General features: G+C 44.4%; 1 protein-coding gene across 1 annotated transcript in view; it reads left to right on the plus strand.

The window, feature by feature from the left end:
* Positions 1 to 17,332, plus strand: part of CHD6 (chromodomain helicase DNA binding protein 6) — a 96,867-nt gene extending 79,535 nt beyond the window's left edge. The window contains exons 22-27 of the mRNA XM_008054734.1: positions 1,815 to 1,966; positions 2,352 to 2,558; positions 3,465 to 3,917; positions 5,819 to 6,010; positions 7,081 to 7,200; positions 13,936 to 17,332. Of these exons, the coding sequence (XP_008052925.1) occupies positions 1,815 to 1,966; positions 2,352 to 2,558; positions 3,465 to 3,917; positions 5,819 to 6,010; positions 7,081 to 7,200; positions 13,936 to 14,832 (2,021 nt within the window). The 3' untranslated portion in view covers positions 14,833 to 17,332. The remainder of the gene's footprint in view (positions 1 to 1,814; positions 1,967 to 2,351; positions 2,559 to 3,464; positions 3,918 to 5,818; positions 6,011 to 7,080; positions 7,201 to 13,935) is intronic.
* Positions 17,333 to 17,643: the final 311 nt, after the last annotated feature.

Raw genomic sequence — 17,643 nt, forward strand, 5'->3', positions numbered from 1 at the left:
GAATTGATACTAGCTTAATATATTTGTAGCCCCAGCCGACCCAGAAGGAGCCAGTCTACAACCATGCCTGATCCTCCTCACCCCAGCCCATGAAGGATCACTGCCACGTATTGAATTATAAAACCCACATTGCTTTTTGAACCCTATTGCAGGGTAAATCACCAAATAATCGGTCCTTGGAAACCCAGACACCTAAATGAGCACGGGGTAAAGATAAGTATCATTACAGGGAGAAGAAATGTTCCTGAGCTGATGTCCTTTGGTGCCAGCATCAGCCTTGCTAAGTCAGGGTGAGGACAGCAGTGACCTTGATAAGCTTTGGTGAACATCGTGCATACACATGAGCGGGAGTCCCTTGCACAGATGCTTTTAAAAGTGCTTTTGCAGATCTTGGGTGGGCTCCTCCACACATTGGAAGTGTGAGACAGTGGGGCAGGATAGGTCAAACCTGCTTTTAAAACTACACATCTACAGTCCTGAAGGAGTAGTCATTAATTGTTACACCTCTCAGAGCCAGCCCTAGATCACTCTTTTTCTGGGGTTTTCTCTCACACATCATTTTGCTTTTTCTTAAATACAGTTCCTCTGCTTAAAACCTCTCAAGGGTGCTCCCTACTGAATCTAGAAAAAAATCCAAATTTTCTGTCATGACTGACAGGATTCAGCATATTCTGAATGATTTCTACCTCCCCCCCCATAATCATCTCTGTGCTTTTCTCTTAGCCTCCCTTTAGTTCCTCAGCATGTCCAGAACGCCCTTCCCCATTGCCGCCTCATCTTAGCGGTGTACCTTCCTCCAGGAACCTCTACCAGCCTGCTTAGTAGGTCCTTCTCTCATATTCCCTATCATGGCACCTTGTTTTTTTCCCTTGATAGCACTTCCCATGGCTTAATTTTAGTTACTCCTTAATTTTCTGGCTGTCATGAGACTGTAAGAACCTTGAGATCCAGGCCACATCTACTTTGTTTATCCTGAGTCCACTGGGCCTACCAAGTCCCTGTGAATGGTAAAGGGTCTCAGCAGCTCACTAAGGAGACTTGCTGCACTTCAAAAGTGAGATGTCCTCATTTCAGAGAATAGACATTTCTTGTCATTTCACCCAGAAAGAGGTCCACAGTGTTTCCTGCCTTGGGCATTTCACTACCATATGTTCATTCCCTGTCATTACTAGTAAGTGGATCTTTGAAGATTCATTTCACATTGATAATAAACTTTTGCCATAACTGATGCTTGAAAGAATGAGTTGCATTTCCATTTCTTTCCACCAGTGAAGTAATTGAAATGTCTAAGTTTCTTTGCACTGTTTTTTACATGAATCAAGTCCATCTTACCTTTGTTGTAAGTTTCATGACTTTTTATCTTTCATTATTAATATCACAATGTTTCTGTATTATGTTTCATATTTCATAGACTGTCCCTTCAAATGTATCAAAGTATTATAATGTTCAACTTTCTTTTGTCCGCTACACTAAATGAGAAGCCCTTTCATGGTTTATTCCTCTCCTCTCACTCACTCTTGGATACACAAGAAAAATTTCCTTTCTGTTTTATTTTTTCGTTGGGGGGGTATGGATGAAAACTCTTACTAGATGATGTGCCTTGGTAGCCCCAAAGCAAGACTTGCCTTTACGGCTTAACTGATATGGTACTCCTGGAAATTGAAGGTATGGAATTAATACTCTATTTAAAATAAATTTGCACAGAATGGGCTAATTTAAAAAGCAAAAAGAAAAGACAGATCGGGATGTCCTGATCTCTCAGATCACTACTGTCGCCCAAGTGCCTGATTAATTTTTTTAACCTCTCTTTCTAGAGTATCAAGGGAAATACTCTGAAGAGGAGAGCAAGAGCTCAACCTCAGGCATTGTGGGAGACATTGGGGATGACCTGCAGGAGGTGCGGGCACCTACCATTGCTCAACTGCTACAGGAGAAAACCCTCTATTCCTTCTCTGAGTGGCCAAAGGTACCCCCAAAGCTTGCTTTTTCCCCCCACAGCATTCTTATCTTAGAATCTTTTATCTTAAACCCTTTAGAATAATTCTGAGAGATGTTTAATATCTTTAACTGGTATTAGGTATGTAACATTTGAACTTTAAAGATGTATGCACTTGACTAATCAGACTGTAAGACGAAGTGTCCAATTGTTCACGTATTTATAGTACAAAGGCTTTAAATGTCATTGTCCAGACTATGATTTTTATTTTAAGACTTATAAAGTGAGTATGTTTGAGTGTGTTCTTTTCTAATCAGCTCCTTCTGGTGAGAAAACTTGAGCCTTGAGCTCAAAGGGCTCTGTGAATTTAGGTAACTTTGTACTTTTTCTTCAGAACTGTTATCCTTTTTTCTAGGATCGTGTGATAATTAACCGCCTAGATAATATCTGCCATGTAGTGTTAAAGGGGAAGTGGCCCTCCAGCCAGCAGTATGAGCCTTCGGACACACTGCCCACCCCAGCATTAACCAGCAGTACTGGTTCTCGAAACAGCCTCTCAGAGCCAGAAGCAGCAGAGCACAGCTTCAGCAATGGTGCAGCATTAGCGGCCCAGATCCAGAAGGTGAGGCTGTAGGAATGGTGTTGACCACAAAGCACAGAGGAGTGGGTGTGTTCCACTTCAACTGAGTCCATTTATACAACATATATATGCTGAATGGTAGTGGGGGAGTTGTCAAGCCATTACTGTTAATTGAAGAATTTAGACTTTAATCACATAGCCAGTGGAGAGCTAGTAAAAGTTTTGGAACAGGAGAATGCATAATAAATGCAAGGTTTTACATCTCACTTGGGATGATATGTAGTTTGGCTGGGGAGACAGGCAGAAATCTGATGTAAAGAGAAGGTTCTAGACTCTAGATTAGTGGCAGAGTGGGTACAAAGAACAGGGTAATTGGCAAAGATTACTCTGTGACTAACAAATAAAAGGAAAGGGAGTCATGAATCGACTAGTGTGTTCACCTTGGTAGGAGTGAACAATGGCAGCTGATAGAAATTAAGGAAGTCAAGGCAGAAGTGAGCATTTTGGTGGCAGGTACATCGTAGCACACTGGTTCTCACTCTGAACTGCTCATTGGAATCAGCTGGGTACCTGATTTAACTGTCCTGGGGTATGGTCTGGGTATTAGGGTTTTTTTTTTAACTTCCCAGGTGATGGTGATACACAGCTGTAGCCAAGCACCCCTGAGATCTAGTCTTGCAACTCCAAGTATAGTTCATGGACTAGCAGCTTTAGCAGCACCTGGAAACTTTTTTAAAATGGAGACTCTCAGGCCCACTGAAGTATAATCTGCATTTTAACAAGCTGTCCAGGTGATGTGGAACTAAGGTTTGAGGAGGCTTGACTTAGAAGAACTTCTAAGAAGTTGATTGGAAATAATATAAGACCTGGAGGAAATCAGGCCTGGAGCAAGAGCTGGCATTCAGCCACAGAAGTGGCATTCAAAGCTCTTTTATTGTTTGTTCACAGGAGAGCTTCTTGGCTCCAGTATTCGCAAAGGATGAACAAAAGCACAGGCGTCCCTACGAGTTTGAGGTGGAGAGGGATGCAAAGGGTCGGAGCCTGGAGCAATTCTCCGCCTCCCATGGGCATCCCCCTATCGTCCTTAATGGCTGGCATGGGGAATCAGCAATAGACCTCTCCTGCTCATCAGAGGGGTCCCCAGGAGCTACATCCCCTTTCCCAGTGAGCACTAGCACCCCTAAGATTGGGGCTATTGGTTCACTTCAAGGAGCTCTTGGCATGGACTTGTCTGGGATTCTGCAAGCTGGCCTGATCCATCCAGTGACTGGACAGATTGTCAATGGAAACCTCAGAAGAGATGATGCAGCCACAAGGAGGCGGAGAGGGAGACGGAAACATGTTGAAGGAGGGATGGACCTCATCTTCCTGAAGGAGCAAACGCTTCAGGCAGGAATCTTGGTGAGCATAAAGGCTGTTGAGTGAAAACATTGACAAATCCTTCTTTTCTCAGACACAAAATATTTTGTTTTATGGATCCTTTATTCCTATTTTGGTTGTCCTGCTTTGTTTTCTCTCATTATAAACTGCCCCCAACTCTTCTAGAAATAAGTAGTTACTAACCCATTAATGGTCCTTAATCTGCTTACATCTGAGAGAAACAAGTCAGGAGATCTTGCCACTTCAGATAGAAACAGCTCAGATCCTCCCCAGTGATGGAACAGCAGAGCAAGTGGCAGGGCTGAGCTTGTCGCAGCACTTCTTCAGGGCACTGAGGCTCTCCAGGGTATGAGAGAAAGAACAGAGTTGATCCTGGCTCTACTTCTTAACTCACTGGACACTGGGCTTACCACTGAGCTTCATTCTGCTTCTCTGTAAAGTGCAGCAAGAGCATGTACTACAGAGGATTGCCATGAGGTTTCATAGAGATCGTATGAGACCACAAGATAGTATATTGTATACTCCCAGGAGATCATTGTCAGCATCAGAAAGGATCAGAATCTATACCTGGTCAAGAGAGATCCCCTTTAAATTTTGTTTAATGCTTTATGTTGTATTTTGGCTTTTCCCATTTATTGGATTTTGAGTTCCAAAACAATCACATTTTATGTCTTAATATTTTAAAAGGAATAATAATAGCTAGTATTGAGTGCCTACTGTGTGCCAAGTGCACTGTGTTCGAGGCTTTACATCATTATCCTGTTTGATCCTCACAACAACCCTGGAAAGGTAGGTTTTATTGTTATTCCCATTTTATAGATTAGGAAACTGAGACTTTAAAACATTCAGTGATTTGTCCAAGATTGTCCAGCTAGTAAGTGGTAGAGCAGGAAACCAAGGATCTTGTTCTCTCGATGCTGAGATCTTTACTACTAAGTCATATTGTTTGGGATATCTTCCTCTTAGACTTTCTGTATAATTTAGGAAGCTGAGGTGACAGGTTCTTTCCCTGCCCAATTCTGCAAGCTTTTAAGAAGTTTGTCAGCTGGGCGCAGTGGCTCAAGCCTATAATCCCAGCACTTTGGGAGGCCAAGGCAAGAGGATTACTTGAGTCCACAGGTTCGAGACCAGCCTGGGCAACATGGTGAGACCTCATCTCTACAATAAATCAGAAATTAGCTGGGCATGGTAGCGTGTGCCTGTAGTTCCGGCTACTTGAAAGGCTAAGGCAAGGGATCGCCTGAGTCCAGCAGGTAGAGGCTGTGGTGGCTGAAAGCATTCCACTGCACTCTAGCCTGGGCAACAAAGTGAGACTCCAACTCAAAAAAAAAAAAGTTTGTCACGTGCAGAGCCATGGTTTCTCTGTAATGATCATAGAATTCCAATGGATGACTGATAAAATGTTTCCCCTTGTTCTCAGAGTATTTTTAAAATGTATTAATACAGATACTTACTTAGCACTGACATGTGTCTTAGCAGTAGACACATTCTAAACATTGATAATACAGAGGTAAGACAGGCTTTCAAACTTTAGAGGGTAAATAGGTGACTAATTTGCAGTGTGACATTTTTGTTATATGAGGGAGCTGGGAACAGAGTACTGTGGACACAGGAGCTGGAGCCACTGGTGTTGCTCGGAGCAGTGGGTAGTGGAACACTGAATCCGGACAGTCAGGCTGGAGTCATAGCTTACCAAGGAGACAGGAGAGGGAGAAGAGCATTCAGGTATAGGGACCACTCAGCATGCACAAGAGCTATGGTGGGGCAGCAGTGTGGGGGGCTGTCATTCAGGTACCCCAGCTGAGTACTGTCAGGTGAAAATAGATGGAACGATTTGAAGAACCCTTTGTATGTTTTCTTTTTAGAAACTGGTTTTCATTCTGTCATGATTAACCGCACATACTCATTTTTCCTTTATCCAGGAAGTCCATGAAGACCCAGGGCAGGCCACCCTGAGCACTGCACACCCTGAGGGGCCAGGGTCTGCTCCCTCAGTCCCCGAACCAGCAGCAGCAGCTGGCAGCCCAGCTGAGAAAGCCGTTCCCAGCAAGAGTCTGCTTGATTGGCTGAGACAGCAGGCTGACTATTCCTTAGAAGTTCCCAGCTTCGGGGCAGTAAGTATTTGTTAATGCTGCCCGAGATCACTGTTTACTTCCTGCTGACTTGTTGCTGCTCTTAATAAAAGCATGCTGAGGGAAACCAAGAAGCTGAGAAGCTATTTGGGAGAAATCTGTGTCAACTGAGAGCATCATTTTAAAGTTTTTTTTGTCTTTAAGTTTTAATTTTGGTAAAATTCTCCATAATAGAAATGACAGCCCACATCAAAACACTATGACAAAATGTAGATATGCAAAATCTTAAGAGAACAGAGCTTGCCTAGGTCCAAGCTCCTTGTTCCCACAAAGAAATTGCCCCACAATATCATAAGTTCATAAAGAAATCATGTTGCATAAACTCTGCCACTTGCTGACAGTTTTCTATGTATTATTTTCAAGTTAATACATACTACTTTTGGTGGTTGGAGGGCAGTCTGTTCTTTTATAGTTATTGCTTCTGGACATTCCCTTCAAGTCATCTTACTACCTTTGCCCTAAGTCCTTCAGATTAGAGCTTTTACTGCCATTGCCCTAAGCCCTTCAGTTAGAGGGCTCCTGAGCACTAATGTCTTTTCTTGGTTTTTCTTTTCTCACTTGCTCACCTACCCCACCACCATCTTTGTCCTGGGTACACTTAAACTAAGATTCATAGATAGCACACAGAACAAGGAGAATGCACTTGCAGATGCGCACTCTCCAGGGACAGGCAAAACCAAACCAGGTATATAGCAGTGGAGACAGAATCCCAAAAGTGATAGATCAGGTATATAGCAGTGGAGACAGAATCCCAAAAGTGATAGAGAAGATGGCCGGGCATAAGCAGTGCCCTGAAACCAGGTGAGTCAGCTCAGGTGTTCTAGTCTGGAGGGCCAGATGGTCCACACAGCCTGTTTTCCAGTTTACCGCAGGCACACTGGTACTTCAAGGAAAGAAAATCTAGCTGGCTCTTTCCTTCAGCCCAACCTGCCCAGGTCCTGTGCAGAGGGTCATTGATGAGAAAAATAACAAAACGAGCTGAGAAGCACCATCCTCATCAGCGGAATCTATGACAGAATGTCTCATAATGTTGGTCTCCATTTGCCTCCTAGAATTTTTCAGACAAACCAAAGCAGAGGAGGCCACGCTGTAAAGAACCTGGAAAATTAGACATCAGCTCTCTGAGTGGGGAAGAGAGGGTCCCTGCCGTCTCCAAGGAGCCAGGACTGAGGGTAAGAAAGAGGAAGCATGGGGCCGTGGGAAACATCCCAACTGGCATTTTTGAGACAACTCCCCAGCTGGAAAGTGGGTAGCTGGGTGACATCTTTCAAGAGGGCAGGAAGCTAAAAGCACTGAGAATTGTCAGTGTGGCATTTTGAGCACTGTGTGACTCCTGGCAGTCATTTACTTTCAGCCCTTACCTCCAAAACTGGCTGTGAAACCACTCCCAAAGCTTGATTTTGTTGTTGTTGTTCTTGTTCCTGTTTGTAGAGTTACAAGAGAAAAGAACCCTTAGACTTCATCAGCAGTCTTTCCAGTGTTTAACAAACTTCACTATTGGAAGTTTTCATTTTCTAATCTACCTTTTTCTGGCATTTAAGACATTTCTTCCCAGACCAGCCTCTGTGGCAATGAAAAACAGCAGCTGACTCTAAGCACTACCCTTTTCCTATTATAGAATCATGACACTGAAATGGACTTCAAAGACTTCTGTAGAAAACTTCTGGCATAACGAGTTCGAGTTAATTATAGTTTACAGATGAGTGCAAATTTGGAATAGAAATAGTCATAACCTCTAGGGGGCAGTAATAACATTTCAACTTGAAAATGTGTTTGAATTTGGGCAGATTACACATAAATGTGCTTTCAACTTCCTCAAAAAGCATTCTGCCCAAAAAGGGAGCCTCTGAAGATGCCTGTGAGGACGTCTGCTCTTCCAGGCTATTCCATAAACTCAAGCTTTTCTAAATACCCTCTCTTAAGTCCTCTGCCAGCTGTACTTTCCTTGAATAGGAATTCCTTTCTTGGTGAGATTGCCTCAATATGATTTATTTTTTAGCTCCAGAAGAATATCCACCTTAGCCATTTCTTCCTTGTGTAGAAATCAGTTGTCATTTAATGTTCTGGAGGAACCTGTCACTGAGTTTGTCACCTGGATTATCACTTATCTAACAGCTCCACAAACGATGTCCCAGTGCTTCTCCTCTTCTGCTAGACAGGCCCTTGGAGGAATACCCGGGCCCTGGGTAGTCTCTCACATTGGAATAGCTACCCTCTTTTCCCCTCTCTTGCTTTAGTCTCAGAAAATGATGCTTCCATCTTTTTCTTAGATCTGCTTGTACAATCTTTACCGGCTCAGCTTCCATCTATCCCGCCTGTCTCTGCTCGGCCCTGCATGCTCCTCCCACCTTCTCCTTTTGTCTTGGCACATGGTGTCTTGCTGTCAAGAGAAGGCCTCCGATTCTTGCTTTGTCTCAGAGTTCTTGCTTTAGAGATATGTCAGGAAAAAAAAACCCCATGTGGTTTTTCCCCTTGGCATTCTTCTTTCTTTCTCCATGTCTAACAGTTTCCTTCATGTTCCTTGGAAATTAATATTCATCCCTCGCTACAGACACTGATCCTTTGCCAGAAAACCCATTTCTAAGCTATTCTTGCAGCCAGCCTCTTCCCAGAGACGCATTTCCCTCCTTTGTTAAATAAACACACTCCCTGCCTCAGAGGCCCTTTTCTTGCAGTAAGGCAAGAACAGGAAGCACTTGTCCACTTGGTCCTCAGGACTGCTCAGTCTTCCCAACAGGGCTAACCTGTTTCCTGCAGCTTCTCTGGGGATGCAAGCCTTCTAGAGTACATTGCACTCTTTTTCTTTGCCATAGAAACTCTTAGTTCATTCAGGCTCCCATGATAGGATACCACAGACTAGGGACGAGGGAGCTTATAAAGAACAGAAACATATTTTCCACAGTTCTGGTGGCTGGAGAATCCAACATCAAGTCGCTGGCAGATTTGGGTGTCTGGTGAGGACCCATTCCACATAGACAGCTGTCTTTTCACTGTGTCTTCACGTGGAGGAAGGAATGAATGAGCTCTCATAAGATCACTAATACCATTCATGAGGGCTCGGTCCCTATGACATCCCAAAGTCCCCATATCAATCACCTTAGGGGTTAGGATTTCAACAATTAATTTGAGGAGACACAAGCATTCGTAGCAAAAACACTACCCCTTCTTTTAGAAGTAGATTAAAATCCCGCAGAGAACTTTCTTTGAACTCAGGACCGTTTGCCATATGTGCTTTGGCTAGTCAAGGTCCACAGAGTCAGCATAACACAGACTGCAGGTAAGGCCTAGGATTGGACTCTGGAATGCCCAGTACATAGTGGTTGCTCATTAAATAAATATATACATGTGCATATACCTAATATAGCTCATATATGTAAGTTATATTTGTTTTGCACATATATGTATAGCTTTTGTTTTTTTTGGTGAGCCATTTGACAGTGAATTGCTGGCATGACATATTATCCTTAAATGTTTCAGCATGCATCGTTTAAGAACATTTTCCTACATAATTATTGCCATTATTATATGTGCATATTAATAATATCTAATATCTTGTCCATATTTAGATTCCACCAGTTGTCCCAAGAATGGCATTTAGAGCTGGAAAGTTCTTTTGTTTTGTTTTGGTTTTAGGATTTTTAAATGAGAAGCCGCACATTGCCTTTGGTTGTTAGGTCTCTTTTCACCCCGTGAATATTTGTTGAATGAGCTTACTCCTTCCTGGGAGGAGAAAGGAAGCTCTGGTCATCACCTTCTCTTAAGTCTGCCCAAGAGTTAATTTTTAGAGTTGGAATAAATGCTACCATGTATTGATGAGGATGTTCTTCTTGGATTGGAATACCAATGTAATCATCTAAAAAGCAGATTGCCTCCAGTGTTGCTTGAACACAAGGAATCGCCTTTTCCTTGCTTTCTTTGCCCTCTCCCCAGGCCTCCCCTGGAAGAGGAAGCAGTTTTGCTCCCAGGGTATAATTACCAAGAGGGAGAACTGCCAAAGCCCGCCGTGGTCGCTGTGTGTGGTCGCCGAGCTGCTGGGAGGGGCACCTGACTGGGGTGGGCAGCAGCTGGTGACTGGAGTGGCTCTCCTCCACAGGAAGTGGTTAAAGCTGCTTCCTTTGCCAGCACGCCTCTTGCTCTGCTGTAGATGAAGAACTGTTTTCTTCATCCCTGGGGCCTTTCTGCTGCTGCTCTCTAGATCTGAAGGGGAAAGATAACAGCAGGCTCTCATTTCTGAATGGGCCCAGCATTCTCCCTACATCCGTGGTTCTCAGCAAGAGTAAAGGCCAGGAAAGGATGTTTGGGGACATCCTGATGCTTAAATAGTGCAACTTTCACAAAGTGGGCCAGGACCAAGGAGGCCAAAGGTCCTGTGGGGTGTAGGCTGGTCCTAGACGCCCTGACAAGGGACTCAAAGCATGTTAAAGAAGATCTGACTTATAGCAGATTGCTTGAAAATAAGGAGGTGTTATTCATCAAGCCTTGGCTTGTTTTCTTCGCAACAGAAAGACTTCTGAGATAGAACATGGCCCTCTCACTGGAGAATTATCAGGGAAAGTTATGAGGAAACATTTGTGGGTGTAAAGGAAAAAGACATACCCCAGCACCTTTCCCTGGCTCTTAATTGTGGGTGGGCTGCAAGAAGAGGGCTCAGGAAGGCCTTGTGGTTGAGTTGTGGTTACCCTGACCAAGGTCCTGGGCAGAGGGGACATGCCAGCAAGGGCCTGCAACTGCACACGGAATAGACAAAGTGGCTGGCCCAGAATGAGGTGATTTGCATTGTTGAGCTCAAGACAAGACTGATAAGAAATTATTCTCTTAGCCTGAGGCCATCCATCAGATCCTACTGTCTCTCTTTAGAAATAGGAACCAGCCAGGAATTGCTTCCCTAGTAATTGTCTCCAGAGCCCGAACAGGCAGTTACCCAGCCCACTCCAGGAGAAATCAGCCTGGCAAGCTGCAGGTGGCTGATCCTGTTGGGAATAAGAAGGGTGTGGTGTGGTGGGGTGGGGTGGGGTGGGGTGGGTTGTGGTGTGGTGTGGTGTGGTGATTGGAAAGAACCCTGGACTTAAAGGGGTTCTCACCTGCTCTGTCCCTGACCAGCCGCCCCAGAGCAAGTCCTGTGCCTTTCTGTGTGTAAAAAGGAAGAAGGCTAAACATGACAGTTCAGGGGTTTCTTCCAGCCCTGTGATATTGAACCAAGGCTTTTTTAGAAGAATTTTCTCCTCAAAGTTGCCATCATAAAGCTTTTTGTACAGGAAAAACTGGTTTTTCTTGGACATTCTTGAGAAACTGAAGGACTGGTGTAGGACTTCAAAAAAATAACTCTTTCTGGGGCTTGAAAGCATTCAGGTACACATGTTTTCACCCATCTCTGAATCTTAAATTCCCTAAAGCAGTCATGATAGACTCTATAGGGTCATCGTACGGACTTACTGAGGTAATGCTGATGGAGCCCTTAGCATAGTGCCTCATATGTGGTCAGTTCTGCTTTCATGGTGTCTGGCATTCCTGCTGCTCATCCTGTTGCTGCCACCACCTTCACTGCCACCACCTTCACTGCCTCCTGATAGCTGTCTCCTCACTGTTGAGCACTCACTACTGTGGGAACCAACGCAGGCCAGCTGCTGCCCATTTGGGGCCCACCACACACATGTCTTCACAGTTCGTGGGAGCCTGAAGCCAGTGCCACCAACTAGTCATACAACTGCCCCCTTAAAAACTCTGGATTTTCTAGGAATTTTGCTTTCTAATAATTTGGGGAGAAGAGAGGCAGTGAAACAAATGGGAAATCCCAGAGCCACTGAATTAAAATTCAGGTCATAGTCCTTGGGAAAATCATAAACAGATTCCTTATGTGCTCTCAGGCCTGGTCACCAGTCTCAGCCCTTAGGTATCCTTAGCTTCCCTGAGTTATTTCTCCACCTTCTGTAGGGCCCCAGGTCCTCGTAATAGAATTTTTCTGACCCTTCTGGTGTCTTTTGGTGAGACCAGCACCTCTTTTTTGTCCCAGGAATGTGCTCCATGAAGGAGTGCAGCCGGGTCCCTGCCTCTTATTCCCAAAGATAGAGGCTGAGGCTGCAGCAGCTTCAGCTGCTTCTCATCAGACCCCACGCTCTACTCACTGCAGACTCCAGCGGGAAGGGAAGGAATCTGCACGAAGGACAGTCCTGAAAAGACAACAGATGCAGCATGTGGAGATGTGTTGGCCACCCAGTTACGCACTGTTGCACTCTCCCACTTCATGCTGCTCTGTAGGCACCATGTTCCAGCCACAGTGGTAAACTGTCCCCTCAGTGGGATCTAGTGTGGCAAGATCTATCAAGGCCATTCTGAATATCTTAGCTTCACCAGTGCCATAGCCAAAGGAAAGAGGCTGAAATAACACCGATTTCATAACAGGTACCATAAGAAGGAGATGCCTGTGCTGTTGGAGCCTCTTCAGCATAGCTCGGAAAGGGCAACTCCTTCAGGCACCAGCAGAGGAGGGCTTTTGCTCCATGCAGTCCTTCTCCATATGAGAAAACTTGGGGACCACTGGGCTGCACAAGAGAAATGTGCTTGTTTTTAATTCTATAGGCACGTCTTGCTTGATAAGCTGCTAGCATCGAGGAGTGGGGAGGGCAGTCGTCCAGGGGCTCAGGAACCACAGGCACTGAGTACCGAAAGAAACTGCTCCATTTCTGGGGGAAGACATTGCTCTCTTTGTAAGGAGATTTTTTACATCTTTGAAATAAAGTCAGAGACAGATCACTGGAATTGCAGTGGTTTGCTTATGCTCTGGGAATCAGGTTCCCAGCCATGTCCTCACTGCCCTGCAGGGCTCCTGGCCCCATGTGCAGCCTGCACATTCCTCTCCACATGCTGCCTCCTACCTGCTGATACTGTTGGAACACTCTGCTCTCCTCTGCAATTCTGTGTAGCTTAGCCATCCTGATGGGTGATGGACGTATCCAGGTGCACATGTCTGACAGCCCGGGTGCAGTTAGAAGGCCCGGGCCCCATCACAGTGTGGTCCACGTGGAGCAGAGTGCTTTACTGAGGAGCTCTTTGCTAAGTAAGAAAACTGGAGAGTAAACTTCCAAATAGAGGAAAAACAGATAATCTCCCTTAAGGGAAACCAGAGCATCACTTATTTTGGTGGCAGTTCCCCGGCAATGTTCAAGAAATCCTTCACTTCAACAAACATGTACTGTTCCCTGGAAATGTTCAAGAAATCCTTCACTTCAACAAACATGTCCTCACCCCATTACATTTACCCTCCAGGAGCGTGGGATCCAGAGGGGCATGGGGCACTCACAGTTAATAAGCAGTGCCCCCTTGAGCAAGCACTGCTTCCTGTGGGTCAGGTCATGTAGCAGATATTTCACTTTCAGTGACCCCGAGAGAGGTGCTATTGTCCTTTTCACCAAAACTCTGAGAAGTTAACTGACTTGTCCTAAGTCTCACAGCTAGGGGGTTGCGGAGTCAGATTTTAAACTCAGGTCTTACTGACTCCAAATCTCTGCCTTAGGTTCTCTGCTTTGTTGCTTTAATAAAAACCTTCCTGTGTCATGAGAAAGTGAACGTTGGGATTTGGTGAAGGGGTGGCAGCCATAAGAGTCTCAGCTGGCCAGGACATCATTCATACTAGTCCCCAGCTCTTTGCCAGCTTCTCACAGGCTGGATGCCACCTTTACTGATGAGTGTGTTAGAAGCACCACCGGGTGGTGACAGGCACCCTTGTTGTGCTTGTGCCACCAATTGCTCTTGACTGCTGAGGGAGGAGCCCTTCAGGTACAGTCAAACCAGAGAGCTGCTCCCACTGGGACCCTTCGTGGAGCTCGGGGACAGGCTAGGCCAGTGTAGAGCCCCCAGCTGACCACCTGCCATTCAGTAACCTTCAGCATCTTGTGTTTGTTCTTTTTCAGGGGTTTCTCCCAGAAAACAAGTTCAATCACACCCTTCCCGAGCCTGTTCTTCGAGATTCAGGCCCCCGCAGGAGGGGAAGGCGGCCTCGGAGTGAACTCCTGAAAGCTCCCACCATTGTGGCAGACTCTCCCTCGGGAATGGGGCCACTGTTCATGAATGGACTAATTGCTGGGATGGACCTGGTAGGACTACAGAACATGAGAAATATGCCAGGCATACCCCTCACTGGGCTAGTGGGGTTTCCGGCTGGCTTTGCCACGATGCCGACAGGCGAAGAGGTCAAAAGCACCCTGAGCATGCTGCCCATGATGCTGCCAGGCATGGCTGCAGTGCCCCAAATGTTCGGTGTTGGGGGACTCCTCAACACACCCATGGCCACCACCTGCACTTCCACTGCTCCAGCGTCTCTATCAAGCACAACAAAAAGTGGTTCAGCCCCCACTGAAAAGAATGCAGAAGACAAGCTGAGTAGTCATGATGTAAAAACAGACACTTTAACTGAAGACAAGCCTGGTCCAGGTCCATTTTCTGATCAGTCTGAACCTGCAATAACTACTAGTAGTCCTGTGGCTTTTAACCCATTTCTCATCCCGGGAGTATCTCCCGGACTCATTTACCCATCTATGTTTCTCTCCCCTGGCATGGGCATGGCTCTGCCAGCCATGCAGCAGACCAGGCACTCAGAAATAGTAGGTCTGGAGAGCCAGAAGAGGAAGAAGAAGAAAACAAAAGGGGACAGCCCAAACCCCAATCCAGAGCCTGCTCCTGGCTGTGAAAGGGAGCCAGGTGGTGATCAGAACTGCGCCGAATCTAGTACCCTTTTGCCCCCAGAGAGAGAACATGTGACACAGCCTGGGGAAGGGGCACTCAAAGACTCCAACAGTGACATCAATTAGAACTTTTTTCATTTAAGAAATTATTGTGACTTGTAAGTTTCTTATCCCATAAAGGTTTGTTATTCCCTCACTTCACCTTCATAAGAACCTGTGTTTCCATAAGTAGGATTGCCTACCTAATTTCCTGTCTGAGAACTATGGTAACAGATGTTAATAGTTGCAGGGTCTTACCACTTCCTTAGGTAAGTGTTGTCTACCTAGCCTAGGAGGCACAGAATTCTCATTCTGTTATCCAGTTGTTCGTTCCAGCAATTGTAGTTAATACAGTACTTGGTGACACGCCCTACCCCCTTCTCTTCCAATTTTCCCACTTATTTGAGGAGGAAAAAGGCAAAAGAATGCTGTCTAGGGATTTACCATTGAAGGGCCAAGGAACAGAAACAAAGAGAAGCTCTTTTTTTTCCATGAGCTAGGTTGACTAGGAAGAATGTCATGGGGAACCAAAAAGCACAGAAAAAGGAAGTGCTAGAGCATATTTTGAGTTAAAAATCTTTCCCTATTTTATCATGATTACTAAGTGAGTAGTATAGACAAGTATATAACTAATGGTTGAAAATACATATATTCATTTCTTTATTTAAGGAAAAAAACCAAACCTTACTAGTAGTAATAAATATCCCCTTTTCATGGTTTTTCAGACACCTGCAGCGAGAAGAAATACTGACTGACTAGGCATTATTTTATATATATGTATTATTCCTCTCCCCAGTTAAAGACAACTCGCTGTGAGAAAGCTTTACCCACCTTGAGTTGCTGCTGGTGACAGGGGTGGGGCAGGGGCTGCGCTCTGTAGAGCTGCACGCTGCTTCACAAGCACACGGCCAGCACTCTGCGCTCACCCGTTCGCTTACACATTTCTCTAGCCACTAATTTGCCTCTTTGCATTTAAAAAACACCAGGACTTAATAGTTTTTGTTTTGTGCTTTCTTTCACCAAGAATAAGGCTCCTTCTGGAGCTACGAGAAGATAGTCACTCAACACTTTGACACTTGCCTAGGTTCTTTCGTTGAGGGTATCTGAGGATGTCAAAACAAGTGTGCCACCCTTTATAATGCAACTGTGAAAAGCTATTTTCTTCTTGCCATTATTCTCTAGTCTGTTTATATCTTACAGTTGGACCCAAATTCCAAATTAGCAGTTAGTTGACACTGTGTTGCAAGTCAACATTGTTTTCTCTTCTTCCTCAGCTTCTCTGAGTTTAGGAACAGAGGTGGGAGGAACCCACCTGGGCAGCACTTCCCCACTTTCTTTCGCCTTCCGCTCGTGTGACGTCCCTTCTGATGGTCATACTCTTCACAGATAGCTCACAGCTGAGACTTGAATAAGCTCATGGGTCAGTACTTGGGGCACAGGGCTGCACAGGACCATTGGAACTGTTGCAAGTGTCACTAGTGCCAGTCTCACTTTTTGTTGTCACAACTTACTGTATTTTTTACTTTTTCTGTTACAGTTTTGATAATTTATCAGAAGGTCCAAAAGTTTGACATAACTATTTCATTTTGCATTATTTATTTATGATGCTTTGTCATTGTCTTTTATACATTTGGGATTATAAATTATGTAAATGTTAAAATGAGCATCTCAAAGAAGTCTGTTAAATCATTACTGAAAAGAATCAATCAGATGTATTTTCAAAAAGTGGAGTGCTGTTTTATGAATCAGAGATATAAACCAGAAATCTTGTAACTGATTATAGAAGAAGAATACAATAATTGAACAAATTCTATTTAATGGCATCCTGGTAGCATAGGCGGTCTATGATGCTGACAACAGATTTCTTAGAAATGCTGCTCTCTCTATTTAACTAACATTTTGTTCAGTTTTGCCTCCAGTGGAAGCAGAAAGGGTTTTTCAGCTGTTAAAACCTAAAAAAATCAATATAATTTATTTATGTAAAAAAAAATCACTCAATCAATATATTTTTGAACCTTTTAAGTACTAATTTTCTTTCTATCAAGTAGAAAAAAAATGTATTTGCCCTAAATCCTTAAAATACAAATACTATAAAAATTCCTGTATCTTGAAAGCCTTACTGCAAATGAGTATTACAGACATCCAGCAGAGTCTGGTTTTCTTTGTTGTCGTTGTGTTGTTTTGTATGGAAAAGCTGCTTCCCCGGGTTCCACTTATAACCTCCAGTAGGTCACAGGGTTCAATGTGGATCTAACTTTAAAACCCACCAGCATGCTCAATTCCTTGTTATATCTTATCAAGTCTGTATGTTAACTCTCTGGGTGTTTAGGCTTCTATTTGACTGCTGTTGTGACCCTGTTTGCAAAATGAAAATGACATTCTGTGGATTATTTGCTCTGTAAGGCACAAGTGCTTCTTATGATTATTTTGACGTTTCCAAGAGCAAAAGCCAAACTTAAACTCTCTTCAGCAAACTTGAGCCTTCTCATCTAATTCCATGTCACTCACAGCCATTACTTTCCTTGATCATTTTTCACCCCATGTCTTACATAATAAATTGTCTGTGGTCTTGATCCTGGATTTTAAAAAAAAAAAAGTTGAAAAGTCACATTTGTATCTAAGGAATTCAGTGGCACTTGGATGTCTCTTGCTGTCTAGGCATTTGCTAAGTACATCACATGCACACGAGGAATCCACTGTCTTTCCTGGGTGCCTGATCTGGACTGGGCGCTACTGAGAGCTCATTGAATGTTCATTTATGTTCAACCACCAGAACACCTGGTTCAAACATGCCTTAGGCCAACACAGTGGTTCATGCCTGTAATCCCAGAGACGCCAAGCCGGGAAGATCACTTCAGGCCAGGAGTTCAAGGTCAGACTGAGCAACATAGTAAGGCC

Source organism: Carlito syrichta, unplaced genomic scaffold (assembly GCF_000164805.1).
Source record: "Carlito syrichta isolate Samal-C Ts95f unplaced genomic scaffold, Tarsius_syrichta-2.0.1 Scaffold300491, whole genome shotgun sequence".
NCBI lineage: Eukaryota > Metazoa > Chordata > Mammalia > Primates > Tarsiidae > Carlito > Carlito syrichta.